Source organism: Bombus fervidus, chromosome 12 (assembly GCF_041682495.2).
Source record: "Bombus fervidus isolate BK054 chromosome 12, iyBomFerv1, whole genome shotgun sequence".
Classification (NCBI taxonomy): Eukaryota; Metazoa; Arthropoda; class Insecta; order Hymenoptera; family Apidae; genus Bombus; species Bombus fervidus.
Window position 1 is genome coordinate 8781629 of NC_091528.1, and position 16977 is coordinate 8798605.

Consider the following 16977-nt stretch of genomic DNA (forward strand, 5'->3'; position numbering starts at 1 on the left):
AGAGGGGAATCTTTTCAAAAGAAATTACGCATTACAAAATGTTGGAAAATATTTAACCGAGCGAGATATCCAAAAGCTGACTCGGTGGAACGCACAGTTATGCAACAGCTCTGCGACTTCCGTGCTTGAGATTTTAATGCACCGCGATGAACATGAGCGGAATAACATATCGGTAACGTAATCAATCGTCGGCTGTACAACTTCCTGTCACCGCGATGAATTCACTTTATTCCCCCGGCCAGCCTGACACGATTAAACTCATAAAATTACTAACCTATAACTTATCAGCACCAATATATCGTTCTACTTAATAACGACAAGTTTGGTAACGAAGAAACAGAAAAACAAATCAAGTTGTAAAAGAATATTTTGAAAATCACGAGTCAACTGATTATCCTACTTGATAAAATTGTAAAATTCCGTAATAATCTATAGTCTGTAATTTGTAATTTGTTGATTCATTCAGACATTTTTCTGACGAGTGTTACGTATTTCGGAAGTCTCTGAAACTCCAACTATTTGAAACACCTTGCACATATAAATAAGTTTCAAAGGCTAAAATACCAAGAAAAGTATGTAAAGAACGCGTTTCTCGTCCCCTTGTCACGCAACGCACCTTTATTCCAACGAAAGAGGGAAAGAAGACGAGAGAAGAGCTCGGTACCGGAAACCGCATGATTCGCGTGTCGTTTGCAAATTGCAACTCCGTACACGCCTTTGTTTCACCTCGCGAGACCTCTAGGATGACTCAGATGTCGGAGAGGAAATGAAGTTGAGAGAAAGAGAAGGAAAGGAAGAGAAAGAAAGGGAAATCGAAGGGAGAACACGTGGTCGAGCGGTTTTTCTGCACGCTCATCCTGAGATTTACCTACGATGTGCTGTACGTGCAGGAAAGCAAGCCCTAAGGTCAAGTACCCTCTACTTCCGGCGTGACTTACACACCGAGCGCACGTGTCTCCGATTTAACATACGAACGACTCTCTCTCTCTCTCTCTCTCTTTCTCTCTCAGAGAAGAGGATTTTTGCATGTCTTTTTTATTTGCCTCACAATTACATCTCGGCGTTCGTTTGAGAATTTTTATGAGATTTTTCCATTGGTGCTAGTCGATAACTATCCAACAGGTTGGTAAACAGTGTGAAAGAATACACGGCAAGCAACATTCGATATACAATGGCTCATGAAAATATTTGAAGATTCGTAGACAACTTTTTTATGAATATATGTATATTGTATATGTTATATGAAATATTGTGAAATTTTATTAGGATTTCGATAAGATACGAGTATCGTGACTACATTGATAAAATTTTACTGTATAGTCTGGATCTTTATCTTGTATGAAAAAATGAAGCTTCGACATCAGCCTTTAATAATCATCCATGTAATATACATATAGGAATTTTCCATCAAAATGGTATAATTACATAAAGAAATTTGTACACGATACGTTTCTATAACACAGAGATAAATTTTTGTCTAGTGGATGGTTCTTCGATAATCTCGAATTACGACACTTTGTATGAGATCAAGAGGCGTTGTAATATTTAGATTCCAGATATGTGAGACACCGTGTATGATCTTATCCAACAGTGATCGAACGTGAAAACCAGATGCTTTTCCCGACGCGTTTCAATTAAGGAAACAAAGAGGACGGTGATTAAGGAAGAAGCGATTAGCTCGGTCGCAGGGACATTTAAGGTTGACAACCCTTTCCCAGGCGTGCAATCGCGGTATCGTTCTCTTCGAAGATTATACAAACGTTTCCCGCCGGCAAACACAGCCAATTAGTCGCACGCGAAAATCCACCGTTGCTCTCGTAACACTCGGCTAGCTGAGTCAATAATAGTCACTATGTATATAGAGTGATCAGAAAGTCGAAGGAAGTATCGAAGAGCGATCGAAAAAGCCGGTGAACGCGAGATTCCGAGAGGTCGTCGACCGAAAACCATCTTTGCCTCGCGCTTCCAAGTTATTTCTTTTTAGTTTTTCATCGTTGCTCCCCTGTGGCGGATCTAAGGCAAAGGACAATGGAAAAACGAGAGGATTCTGCACGCTCGGTTCATCGATTCTTTCCAAGAACGAAGAGATTCTTATTAAATTGCTGGCTCACGACTCGAGCCACTGTTCCGAGAAATATGCTCGTCGCTGCCCTTTTTTTCAACACGTTTTGAAGAAAGGAAGGAGAAAATCAGAGAGTCACTATTCGATATTGAACGTTTCGAAGAACGGAGGAGTTGAAACGGCGAATGACGCAAGTGTCAAGAATGAGAATTTTTCTGCGAAGAGAGAACGTGTATCTGCTAATTTTGACGCTTCATCGTTTGTCACTTGATCGATTTTCATAGGTGGTCTTCAGTGCTTGTTAGTTTTTATAGATTTAGAGAGTAAAAAATGAAATTTAATATATTTTATAATTTAGTAGATAATTTAACGTGAATAAATAATAGAATTCTTATTGTAAATTCTATTTTTTAATATTGGCAACTTGTACAATTTTACTGGTATCTACATATTTATTACTACAATCGTGCAAGATGACTGGGATCGTCTATTATTGAAAATAATTACGTTTTATCTTTTACCTTCTATCATTTCTTAGGTATAACTTGGCCCAGTAGCATGAAACACCCTGTAGAAAGTGTCGGGGAAAAATCTTCAACATAATTCCTTGACTTACTTAGTTATTTACTACTGTAATAGAGTTCTCGCGTGGACTCGCTATCTTTACGCTTACGTAACTTTGAATAGTACGCAAGTACACCGAACACAGTTAGGCTCCTATAATACTGATATCGAAAGCTAGAATCTTTGCAAAAGAGAAGTATAGGAAACGGATTTATGAAAATCTCAGAGTTCCTCGAGCAAATTGATGCCATTAAGTCTAATAGAATTTCATTAAATCGCCGATCTCTAATGGAAAAATTGGTCTCCTTATCTGGCATTTGCCGGTCGCGTTTCCTTTCGATACACGTCGTAGCTTGATCCTTTTATTGCTCGTCGATCAAGTCTGTTCACAGAGAGACGTTTCCTTTGGCGGATGCAACGAGTATTAAGAATTAAATTAGCCAAGATCTCATTGACTCTTCGGGTAAGAAAAAGATGCCGCGATGAGTCAAGTTCACGACTCTCTCATCATTGTTTCCTCATCGTCGAGACGATAATGCTAAACCAAAGATGATCATTGTCATTTCGCTCGCCTGACTCCACGATGGTAATTCTCTAAACGACGATGCCGTTAATCACTCGCGGATTAATCGAGGGATACTCTCGGTTTAAAGAGGGGAATTTATTTTTAAACGAGTTATTTCAATAACCAGCGTCACCGTGTTTTATAATAACGATGCTTTTAAGATGTCGCGTAATTTTTTCGCTTTTCACGCGTACGAATTCAGGGAAACGTGAATGTTATCCGTCTATGGAAAATTTCAAAGGTTTCAAAGTGTTTAGCGATTAAAATGTGTTTATGCTCTTATGTTTTATGCATATGACTACTGGACGATTCAAGAACGTGGTTCATTCTAATTTATATTTTGTGATAATTAGACTCCAGATACTTGTGCATATCCACGCTTGTAACAAGTACTTTATTTCAGATATTTTATATGCATGTGTTCGTGTATTTCGTTATATGTTCTGGATACCCTTATATTTGTAAGTTTTAACGAAGATCTATAGTCTAATGATAACTCTTTTTCGCATTAATGGGATAATGATTGAATTATCGAATGATTCGTTTAACAATTAACTAAGTATAAAAGAGTTACTTCAGGGTGAACGCACTTAGACCTGTGTCTGATAGCAGGTCATAGAATATGTTGTTGATAAATCGCGAGATTTTCTTGGGCGAAGAAAGAAACGGTACGCTTTCCTCCTTTTCACGGCAAATCCCGTAAAAAAACGGTGAATGAACTCTGTTTGCTACATTTGTAATAACATCACGATGATATATAAAATGCGATATCGATCCTCCTAGATTATCAAGCAAATACTAATCACTGTTAATCTTTAAAAAATACAGTGCAAATTTTGATAACTTCCTCCTATCTTGACTTCTCAGATTTACTTCCTATTATGAATATATATGTAATGATTATGAGCAAGGATATCGATATATATACATCGATACCTAGTTAAACAACTACAAAAGTCACCTAATTAATACGTAATTGATTACTACGCGAGTATCGTTACCTAAACAAGAACAGTAAATAATGTACATGCATAAGAAAAAGGAAACTTGAAAGGATTATATAGTTCAGTTTTTGTCACACTATAATAACGATCGTTCAAGGAATGGGTGACTGTTGTTTTTAACCTGAATACGAGTCGAAAATTCATAAGAACTGGAGGTTATTAAACTCGAAGCTAGCGGCTCGCTGACCGAACAAACGTGGACCGAATTACCAATAACAAATTATCGTGCCAGACTCGTGGTATCAGACAGTCAGTGACCGAGTAGGAAGAGATCCTAATCGGACGATGTGACGCTCCGATTGAACACAACTTGTTGCCGATGATAAAAGTGCGAACTGTTTGTAATTGATCGGCCAACAGCACCGTTATATCATTCGTACCTAACTGCGATTTACAGTTAAACATAGCAGAGAATTCTTTATGGAAAGTTGGCTAAAAGATTGACCGAGAAGAACCACATTGGAAATATGTAAGAACCAAAGTATCTGTCTTTACACAGAACTACCGATTTCTGAAAAACCACCAGTCTTCTAGCGTTTATTTTTACTAGTATTTAATTTCACTGTGATAATTCTATTATCAAATTCGAGTCGATGTTACGGCGCTCCACTTCTGACTAATTTGAAACCATTTTCGTTCCTTTCACTGGCACAGCGCGCGTTAAAAAGTAGACCAAGAATTATCTAAATGTAGTGACTAAGTATCTACCAATAACAAGCGAAATACCAATGCTTTTGCAATTTTTCAGCAACCGCTGCGATAGCAAGCACCGTGCAGATCGAGTGTGCGAGCGAGTCGATAATCGTCCACATTTCGACGGAGGGTAACACGGATTTCCATGGTTTGGTGTATCCGCGGGGGTTGTCGAAGAACAGCTCTTGCTTGCAAGAGTACAGAAGCCAACGCACCCCTATAACCTACAATCTGCCCCTCAGGTCTTGCAACACCATGCCCACCGAGCTGGTAAGTCAGCAAAATTAATACAGAAATTAATTCACAGCATCATTAAACCAATTAAGCTCCTCCTCGAAACAATTTTTCCATGTTAGAAGATTGTAAGTCAAATAAGCAATTATCATATCTTAGGGGATTAACTAAAACAAAACTGTTTAAACTCATGAATGAATGGAATAATGGACCAATTACGTTCCTTTTTTAAACGATTTTTCAATGTTACAAGATTGTAAGTTAAATAAGCAATTATCATTTCTCGGAGGAATAAATAAAACGAAAATGTTTGAACCAATGAATTAATAGAATAATGGACCAATTAAGTTCCTTTTTGAAACAACTTTCCCATGTTAAAAGATTGTAAGTTAAATGAGCAATTGCCATCTCTCGAGAATAATTCAAACAAAATGATTGAAGAATGCGGTGCTCCACCATAGTATCCCGTAACCGACAAAAAAGCCTATGTCAAATCATCGTTACAGTGTTCCGTGCATCGAATTATGTTCTTTTCTCGTCCCAGTCAAAAACTCCGATGAGTTGACTAATCGTGATACGCGAAAGAACGCGACGCGAGTCTCTGGACGTGAAAGAAGATTACATAAGAGATCGGAGCAAAAGAAGTGGAATATGTCTACGGTATTCGAGCACGAGGAAGCTCGATCAACGATCACGATCGCTCATGCGACTCGACGTCCACGTACACTGTGCACCGGGTGAAAAAAAACTGCGGAGGCGTGAATGTACGCGCGACTACCCGACAAGAAGAGGAGCTTTGAGGCGAGAGAAGAGCTTTAGCTAAAGGGGCTCGCACATGATCAATAATATTGACAACATATCGTAAATATAGATTCGCAATAATATCATCGATCCGATATTCCCAATTATTTTAGAATCAGTTGAAACACTCGTCCGCGGCTTAAAGACCGCGCAAACAGTAGTACTTTCAATATTTGGTGATATCCAATTATTTAAAAATTAATTGCAATACATTTCGATAGCTTTTAAAAGCGATGAAACTTTCCTCTCACTTGTTGAGGGAAAATTAATGGTTACCCTGTGCTACCTCGTCACTGGCAAAAGTTTAGAAATTGAAGCACAATGCTTTGTAAATATCCGTATTTATTAATTAAAAATATTATACTTCGATCGCATACGACCAATACTATCGTCGATATCCCCACCACTTAACGTTATTGACGCTTGAATGGCGAAATATTCAAACTTTTATTAATATTCAACTCCAATCCTTCGATGTGATCCACATACGATCAGCTGTCGATACTTTGCGACATTTGCAATATTATTGATCGTGTGAAGAAATGGACTCGAGAAGAATCGTGGCGTGTGGAAGGTGAGTGGCGGAAAAAAGGAAAAAAGAAGGGAAGAAGGGAAATACAGAGTGGTAGAGGAGGGCTGGTTCGTGTAACGAGGGAATCGTGTGTCGAGGCGAGAGATCGCTTCCTCGCTATACCATAACTGGACCGTTATGTGACCGGACTTACGGCCTTCTTCTTACGAGCGTTGCAAGAGATACGTAGTATGCCAGCAGCAGACTAACGCTGTTACGCCTCATGTCAGCGATATACCGTGCGCATGCAAACGCGTGCTCTTGGTGTCCTTAACGGAACACTGGCTCCTTCCACCATTTGCCGATAATGAACTGGCCGATCACGATTTTCAATCCAACCAGAAGATATAAGACGCAAGATACATCTACCCACTCACTGATTCTGACTTTTTTCGGGATTTTTAACCGATAATTCTTTAGTTTGGTCCTCGAGCCTTCGAATTCTTAAATCCCAATCTCATTCTTGTCTTGATAAATAAAGGAATTTCTAATGAATCAAGGGAAACTTAAATATGAAATTGAAGCAAAAAATCATGTATGTATATTAGTAACGGTTTTACCATAATTTTCTGAGGCCAAAGAAATTTTTAAACGATAGAAAAACAACAAATAATTGTATAGAGTACAGCTGAGTTAAGGGGTACGTTGAGTTAACTCTTAGAGGAGCAAATTTCTCATTATCAGATATTATATAAAGGGATTTTTGTAAAGAACGCATAATGCACTAAAATGTGAGATGAATTTTATCAAAAAGAAACACGTTTATAACATATACTCGACCAAACTATTTTGAACAATTTCACTCTCCAGTATGCTACATATACATCATACATTTGGTTTCTAATTGGTTTGGTATGTTTAACTTCATCAGTTAAAAGAAATTTGTTAAATATTCAGCGCAAGCTGGTATGAGAAAATCAGAATGTAGTTGAACGCGGAAAGAGACACGCTATAATTATCTCTTCCGTGTTCACCATTCCTGGGCGTTGCCCTGTCCAGAGACAATGGGTTCCATGCAAAATCGAGGAAAAGAAATTGACCGGTGCTCGATCGATTTACGAAATGCTTGATTCCTTAGGTTTTGCGAGCGTTGTGGTTCACCACGATAAGAATCTACAATACTATTCGAGGGATATAAAATATTCATCGAACAGTGAAAAACCTCTCGCTCCTCGGTGCGGTCTAACATTTCATGGAACACTTGAAGCGTACTAATCGAATGTATTTACGAGATGTGATCGTAGCAAATGGCAGAACTAGTCTTTCCTTATCTGTACTCATCTTGAATCCTTTTGACTTTACCGTCGCTATTTATGCAGAGAATGATGCAAAAACTAATCCTAGTTCTTGGAAGAATTCTATGATGAGTATATAACGATAGTAGTACGAAACATTTATTTACTTTTAATTTTGCTGTGTGTTTGGCATCGTATGTTTTTAATTCAGGAAGGCTGAAATAGCTTTGCGAGTCATTTGAATCGCTGTCCATCCAGTTCTGTTTCTCTGTCATTTAATAAATCTCTTCGATTCAACGAAAACGTAAAAGAAATGTTGATACATATTGATTATACTTTGATAAAACAAGACTAAAATTGAAACACAGAAGAATTCCACACCAAGGTTAAACATATGTATCCAGCATCATGGATCATCGGATAATAACTGCAAGGATTCTCGAGCGAATATAGCTTGGCATATTGATGATGAAAGCACTTGGCGAAGATCGTAATCACGATCGATCTTTCGCATTTTTGGCCAAGAAAACTCTCGACAGCTGCTGATTAGTTTTGATTTATAAAGCCAGAGTCTGGATAATTCAGTCTCTAAGAGAAACCTCTTTGATTAAAGAATCAGGGAGATTGGGCCGAATCGTATCTTACTAGATAAACATCTTCTAAAGAAGAGTTCAGTGAAATAGACTGCCGTTCAAAAGTACTTGGACACCTAACGTAATTAGATTAAAAAGTTGATTTTTATTTTCCCTTTACGTCATAATAAAAAAGGACGTTTCTTTTTTATTCTCAATTATTTTGTATCTTGCCATAATCGGGATTAAACAATTTGTTAAATCGCAGGCTGAAAATTAGGTGAATTCACGTATACTTGACAATTTTTCAAACTTGACTTCCTCAAAGATATAAGACCTCCAGTAAAATTTTGTTATTCCTTATTTTCTTTGGTATCGTAGTATAGGATCTCTCTGACTTCGCCCGCAGGATCAGCTCAGAACAACAAAGAGAACGACCTTTATTTAATTGCAATAATTTGGAAGAATCGAAATACTTGCAGACGATAGTGTACCTAAGGGTTATTCTACAAGCAGGTACGCTTGATTAAAGAGGACAAAGGTTCCGGTTAATAGTAATGTCTGTGCGGTGCACGAGGGTCTGCATAATTTAAGGGCCAGGATGCCGAAGGGAACAATTTGTCTCGTAAGAAGAATACGGCACGATCACCAAGAGCATCGAAGAAGGTAAAACAGAGAGTCTTTGACCTCTCTGCTGATTCCTGGTGATCGTTGTGGGCGTTAAAGGGACTGTGGGCAGTTTCTCGGCATCCTGGACGATAGCGATCCTCGTTCGCTCGCTTCCATGGATCGTAAAATAAACAGTTTTACGATATGCCGGTGCTTTTGCAAACTATTACGACCAACCATCGATATCCTACTTACTCCACCGCTTAAAAGTATCCGAATACTTGCTTATTTTTAATAAAATGTAATTTAGTTACAAAATTATAGGTAGAAAGATTCAAGAGAATTTTATCGTTTATTAGCTAATATTATGGCACGATAAAATTTATTTTTAAATATTGATATGCAAGATTGATAACTTTGTAAATGTCAGGCATTATAGAGCTTCGTTATTTAAGAAATTCATTATCGTCAGCACGATTTTATCCGAGGAAATTGTCGTTAATATGTATTTCCTCAAAGTATGAAAATATTACAAATTACTATTGATATATATACATTCTAATTTGCAAGTACTAGAATTTCAGTTACCTTTGATTTTCAAAGGTATACTTTTAACATCAAGGTGTGCTTAATGGAGTTCATAAAGATAAATATATTATTCCTTTTTCATTACGTTACATAATGGAGTGGACCAACACACAAAGAAAGATTCTTAATTGGAAGCGATTACGTAAGCAACGAATTCGTTGGCCCAGCTTGGCCATATTAGGTCACTGTTTCGTTCCGTACCATTTCAATACTGCGTCCCGTTATCTTGCAAACACTTTGTTCCTGTAAAACCAACCTGTACATTTCCCTCTATAAGTTACTGGAAGTTTGGCACACTTAGGATAAGCATAAATAGATATGGAATTATAAAATGAACTTAACGCTTATCAATCGCACGTATCATAAGAAAAGTTAAACTATACTACGTTCTCAAAACGCCTATTGCAAACATAATTTATACAAGTTTATGTTTAAAAGTTGCCAAGTGTCCCGTGACTTATGGACGACAGTTAGAGGATTAACATTCCATTTTCTATTTACGTGAAATTTCGCAAATGACCAAAGTATAGTGTATGAAAAAGTTACTTGTTTTATTCCATTCAAATATTTGTTTCTGCCAACTCGGAGTCAAATTACGGAGAAGTATCAGAAAAGCTAATTTGCCTGGCCAATTTTAAGTAAAATCAAGAGGAATAGAGCGGCCAGAATCTTGCACTAGTCAATGTAACCGCGAGCGTTTCGTAAACCGATCCGTGGCAGGCTAAAACCGGCATCGGATGTTCGCATAAGCATGCAAATAACACCGTTGCCAGCTTGCGTTACTCATTAATGGCATCATATCTCTATTTGCACCAGCTTCCCTATTCCATTTATACATCTTACCAGAGCACGTACGATATTCTACAACCTCGCGGCTGAACAGAGCAGCTAAATTATTCTTTTACTGAATCAACCATCGTGAGAGAATTCATCAAGAAAAATCGGTATTCCACTGTAAGAACATTTACCGTAATTCAGAAGATTCTATATAGACGATTAAAATATCGTTAAATTATCATTTTCTCGGATCGAAAATTTGTTATACTTTTTGTTATGCCATGTTTATGAACTCTAGTCTTTTTCTTTTTGTGAGAAATGAAATCACTTTAACCCATTTAGGCCAATTCTCGACTCACAATCCTTCTTGCTAAAAAGAATTCTATCACAGTAATATATTTTAACTACTTTTATTCTTTTTTAATTTTCATCTTTTTTCAAAATTCTCCTTTTGACATTGTAATCCAAGAACTTGCTGAGAAACGTTTTCGTGCAGCAACCTTTTCTTTCGTCTGAATCCTACGGTTTCGTCGGAAAAATTGAAATATTTACAGGGCTGTAGTAGAAAATCATCTTTTGAATCGCACAAATTCTCGTGTGCCACGTATTTTGATATTAAAGTTGCAATTCTTTCTGAAAAATATTTTTCAAAATAATATGCGAGTTTGTTTCCGCAGGGTTGACCATTCGAAAGTTCCCTCATGCATAATTCGATCTAGAGAGGAGAATACAGTCTGGAAGGTAGCGAAAGGTTGCCATCATCCGTTTCTTTTTATGAACACGCAAAGGTCATCCTCTCTTTCGGCTACGTGTCCAGCAGGAGAGAGATCCTTAAAATGACTATCGCGAGTGGGACGATACCTTGTGGGCAGCCACAGTTGCCCACGCTACGCTCGTAAAAGTAAAAGTCCGCCGATCGATTCTTTTCTGTATAATTCCACGTATTTGCCTCTGTATTTGTCTTGTTTCGACACCAATCGCATCATTAGAATGCTGCACACGTCCTAACTTCATTTTCGCGGGGTGAAAAGTATTTAACTAATGTACGTGCAATGTATGCAAGATGAAGAGAAAATATGCAGCTGAGGAGAAATTTCCAAAATTCTATAAATTTACGCACCTGATACGCGTTGATTTAATATTCACTTTCACGTTTAATCTTCTACGATCTTTCTTTAACGACTGGAGTTTTGGTTTCGTAACAATTTACATAAATCTTGTCATACGACGAGTATTTATGTTTTTGTCATTTTAGTCGATACGATTGAGACGGCAACGAGGAGAAGTTTCCAAGATTTGGCAAGTTTACGTATTTTGCGTAGACTCGTGAATCACTTTCACGTTTGCAAAGATCTGATCTCTCTTCAATGATTGAATCTCTACCTTGGTTTGGTATCAATTTGCATAAACTTTGTCATGCAACGATTATTTTCACTTTTGCCATTCTGTTTGGTATCACCGAGGTTACGTTTAGCATTTTGTTAACATTAATCGCCTCATCCATATTCGTTGAAGAAGAGTATCTCGAAATCACCAGAGGAACAATTTAAGTCGGTCAGTTGTCTTTCGAAATCGATTGCTTTCCCTGCACAAAAATGGACTTGTGCGTCTTAAACTTTCGACGACGTTACATAAACGTCTTCACTGAAATATTTTTTCATCTCGCGCTGGCTCCACTGTACGACTTTCGATCGAACTTATACGCAGCGGCGAAATTGCAGGAAATGAGCAGGTGGAATGTATCAGAATTTTGTGTCTCATTTCGTATACGAAACTCGTTAAAATACTTAAACACTTGTAAATACCTTTTAGAAATTCCATTAGAACTGTTGCGAGATTCGATAATATATCATGATTATATTGGTATAATTTGAAACGAATCTGAGCACATACATAAAAATTGCAAGATATTTATTACGAGAATACCTAACATTTATTATATGTTTAATACGCTAATAATATTTCCTGTTGAACACTAATTTTTTACTGATTACATGCCTGCAATAAATATTTTGTAATTTCTATGTACATTTTCAGATTGGTTTAAGATTTGACAAATACAATCATGACAGTCATGTCCCATTACAGTGTTCATAATATTTCAAAATGTACGTTTACAGCGCATAGAATATAGACGTAAAAGTTTTCTATGGTAAGCGTTCAAGTGCTTTTGCGAGCCACTGCGTATTACACATGCAGTGGTTTCTTCGAATCTCTACATTAAGGTGGTTTCTTTGAACCTCTACTTTATCTTTCACTTTTTGCCAATTTTAACATCCTTAAGGGTGCAGAAGTATAGTTGAGAAGAAGCACGAGTAATTTTACGCCATGTCACGTAACGAAATTGCTCCGAATGAAATTTCACCAAGGGATAGACTGCAATTACATGCTTCACGCTCTCAAACTGAGCTAGACCGCACGGTAAAAACCGCATACTTGAAAAAAGCGAGAGGAAGCAAAGCTTGACATTACGCTCTAGTAAAGTTAAAAATCTCTCACGATTCGAAAAATCACTTACGTCTTTTTCTATAAAATCTTCGTGGATTAACTTTTTCCCATAAGTTCTCCATGGTGTATTTTTATCGTGCACAAGTACAGTAGTACTTTAAACTAAACGTGGCACATATTGTGAAGAATTTCGCGTTCATGTAAGAAAACATTTTGTTTCGTCGATCGAACCGTTTTATAAATATTAACATCAGATAGGAACGAAAACTTTTGACTAAAAATGTCCAATTTTATTTGAACATCTTTCTTCTACGAGACTATTCTCAAATTTCCTACCAATAGGACGTTCTACAGAATTTTAAAACTTTATTTCCATTACTATAGCCATTAAACGGCAAGTGAAATAAATGTTTTCATGCGCGCCGCTGACAAATCGACCGTGAATTAATCATTCATCACCCCGAATGTAATTGCCTATCAGTCTTGCTCTCTTCCAACGTAACACCGCAATGAAAAACGTGTGCAAATGAAACTCTAAGAGACTCTAGGGACGTATGATCGAGTTCGCAAAAATACAACCTATACGTCATTCGATAAAACGACAAGGCGCTTAACAGGGGCAACAAGAGTGGTTTCGACAGCTGCAGTAAATTGTAAGATGGGTAGCTTCACCGGTATCCAGTTCTAAGTAGCCTGTTGCTACACGGCATCCTTGACGATGGCCTTGCGGATACATAGTCGCAACGACTGTGTACAACGATATAGGGACTCGTACACTGCGTACAGTTACCACTGTGTTACCATTAAATCGCCGGAAATTCGCATTCCGAGAATCATTGGATGGTTAACGCCACGGACTCTCGTGTAATTCTTCATCCGTTTAATTGACACGTATAAATGCAGAACTGGTTCGTTGTGAGAGAAAAAAAGCTCTGTGGCATACGATGTGTTTCGTTTGCTAATATCAGCACTCAATTTCGCCTGGAGTCAGCCGCGTTCCAATGAAAGGTGAATTGAAATATGCGTTCGGGACCAAAGAAAAGTATGCAGGAGAAAATAACCGAGGATTTATGAGATACAGCGAGAGCACGAGTAAAATTGAAATAGTTCTATGTTTCTTCTCGAACCTTTCTGTTAGTTTCTGTTTGCAACGAAGGTTGTTGAAGTTGTAAAAATAGAAAGGACTCGTCATTTCATGTATGCGATCACTCTTCTTCGAAAGAATCTTTTATATTACGGAAGGATGAAAAGATTCGAGTTCGCTTGTTGTACTGGGTGCGTCGACGATTTCGCTGAATCAGAAGGCAGAATTTCCCAGACGTTCCTCGGGTAATCGTTGAGCAACATCGAGATAATGGTTTTTCATTTTCCTGTCGACGTTGCATTCGTTTAACGGAACCCATTTCCCGCTTAGCTATCCTTTGCCCCATCGATGTTCCGTATCACGCATTGTATGTAACTATATTGCGTTCGTTGAATCATTTTTCAGCCAATTGTTTTCTAAATAAATATTAAACACTTTTAAGTATATAAAATATATTACACATAAACAATTATGATTTCAATAAAAGAAAGTGAATATCAATAAAAGACAATGTTGATATTGTCACAAGCATCTGTACGTCCTTGGTAATTATAAAGTCCAAGTTAACGAATGATTAGACAACGATCTTCTTCGTCCTATTGGTAGAAACGTATTTTGGAAATCACATATAAGCGTATCTCGAGTACAGGAAATGATACAGGTAGCTGACTATTGAACGGATAGACGATGTTGAAGATGGATGTTTCATAGAAATAAATATAGTTTTATTTCTGGAATATTCTACCATTTCCAGGAAGAAGGATATCGTTAAATTCTTCGACTATCAGTTCCAAGTCTCGATCAGCTATTTCCTTCGCCACTGATAATTTCGAATGAAAAACAACCCGGTGAAGCCTGCTTTTATTGGAAAAGTTCAAGATAAATTCGTTTTCTACGTGGCAAGCGGCGCATCCTTCTGTAACCAACATTAACCGAGCAAATGTTGCCCTTGCTCGGTAGATAACACGGCTGAAGAGTATAATATCTTTCTAGTAGCTACATGTAACCACCGGTTACACAAAGAGGAATACACCATTGCCCTGCTCCAGGCCCAATTACATCGTAAAATCCGTAGCCCGCGGCTTATAAATTGCACGCGAGTTTTATACCACCAGTCTTTCTTGCTAAACGACAGTCCTCTCCTATTTCTTCGTCGATCTTGAGCCTTCGGGGTACAGCACCTCGAGAACGTCGCAAATTTGTCTATCAATCGACTTCCCGTTTTACGAGCGTCCTTAATCAGAGGAGATTTAATGCTCCAACAGTATTGTGAACTATGGAAATCTCCTTGAGACGCTATTGTTTGTGTAACGAAAGCTACGGAATTTTTTAAGTTTGTTTACAATTTCTCTTTTTATCCTTTCGTAACGAACATGTTTACGATGTAGATTATTCAGACTGCAAAAGGTGCAAAGGATTCGCTGTGTCAAGCGAAGGAGGACCGTTTTCCAATGCTATTTCTGACGTTAAAATTCCAATAGTTTCTCATTCTTCCTCCAACCTTCCTTAATTCTGTTTTCTAACACAGAGAGTTTCTGTTTTCTTGGTACGCAGTGAAGGTTACAGAGTTTGCAAGAAATGTAAAGAATTCGCTGTTTCGTTCAAGGGATGATTTTCTGGTACATTGTGTGGTATTATCGTGAGAAAGATTGTATGTACCTCGAGGTCCAAGGTGGTCATCACACGATTATGCATAATTGCCAGGCACCTTCGGTACGTAAAAATTAATCGTCGACATTCACCTCTTCTTCTGAAACCATTCGCCTCTTCTTTCCTTCCTTTTATACAGACGACAACTACTTTCTCGTCACTCCGACTTTCTATCGATGAATATCTCGATACTCGGACGATGTATTTCTATCTAACTGTTCGTCAGTCGTAACAACCGTTACATAACGAGTTATCAACAAATTCTTGCAATTTCTTCCGTCTAAAATAACCCGTTAAATATCGTCTTATAATCAGGCGAATTTGTATGCGCTTATGGAAAGCTTAAAATACAAGCCATAAAATACGAGTCTGTAGTCTCCGAAAGACAAATTCTGACGTCAACCTCGACCTTTTGGAATAGCACAACGTAGGCGTAAAATTATTCATAATTCGTTAATTAGGAATCAGACTCCCATGTGAATAGGTGGTACCATTGACTTCAAGGTCAGTCGTCTGGCAACGCCGTGCAGTTAAGTGGTATAATGGCGGCCAGGCCGGATCGACAAAAAAACACCAGGGGAATTTTAATGCCGGACAGAGCTTCTCTGTTACACTGTATTACCCTCCTAATAGAAACACCGTTACGTCACCCGTTATATTTTCTCGATGCCCTCGACACGCTCCTCCGGTTATCAGTTCGCTTTACAGCGAATAATCGACCGAAGAAAAAAAGAATGATCGCGAACGAACGACTTCTCGCGTTCATGATCGATCATTTCGATCGAGAGAAACGCCCGTGACACGTTCAACACAGGTCTCCGAGGATGAAACACCATGTTAGGGAATTTTTTCTTTCTCTGGCGGAAACAATGAGTTAATGCAAGACCTTTTGGGGTGGGATGAGAACCTCTGGCAAGCGTATGCAGCGGCTGCAAGCCTTCTAGGGTCGAAGAAGAAGCTGCATATTTCTTGCCCACACAGTGGAGTGGATCAGGTCGCCGGTGGTGGTAGGACGTTCGGTCAGAATGCTTCGTCAAATGGCCTATTGTTCGCAATTTCAAACCCTTTCGAGCTAAACTGGTACTCTGCTTGTTAACGCGTCCACTACCGACATCGAAACACGGCCCTTGTCGTAAAAATTATCCCAGTTGCGGTGTATTTCGAATAATAATGCGCCGCGGTCCGCTTACGGCCTGAGAAGCTTGTCATGAAATATTCCTGCAGGTTGCGGTGAACTCGTGTTCGTGGGTTTTATAAAGAATCAGACAATACCGATCCACCCTCTGCTGATCGAATCTTTTATACAGAAACAAGATTACGTTCTTCGTAAGAAACAAAAAAAAAAAAAAAATTACTATCCTCCATAAGACAAGTGAAATTTGCACCTTTTTATAGTACACGCATCCATATACGCATCCCATAGGAAGAAAGAAATTTTTGCAATTCTTCGAAACAATTAATTAATTACGAGTGAATGCAAAAAAGGCGTGCCCGTGAGAACCACTGACAAACACAGAGAA

At 38.2% G+C, this 16977-nt stretch overlaps 1 protein-coding gene across 1 annotated transcript in view; it reads left to right on the forward strand.

The window, feature by feature from the left end:
* Pio (zona pellucida domain-containing protein piopio) overlaps positions 1–16977 on the forward strand; it is a 68537-nt gene that overhangs the window by 29310 nt on the left and 22250 nt on the right. Inside the window, exon 4 of the mRNA XM_072015011.1 lies at positions 4944–5158. Within this exon, the coding sequence (XP_071871112.1) occupies positions 4944–5158 (215 nt within the window). The remainder of the gene's footprint in view (positions 1–4943; positions 5159–16977) is intronic.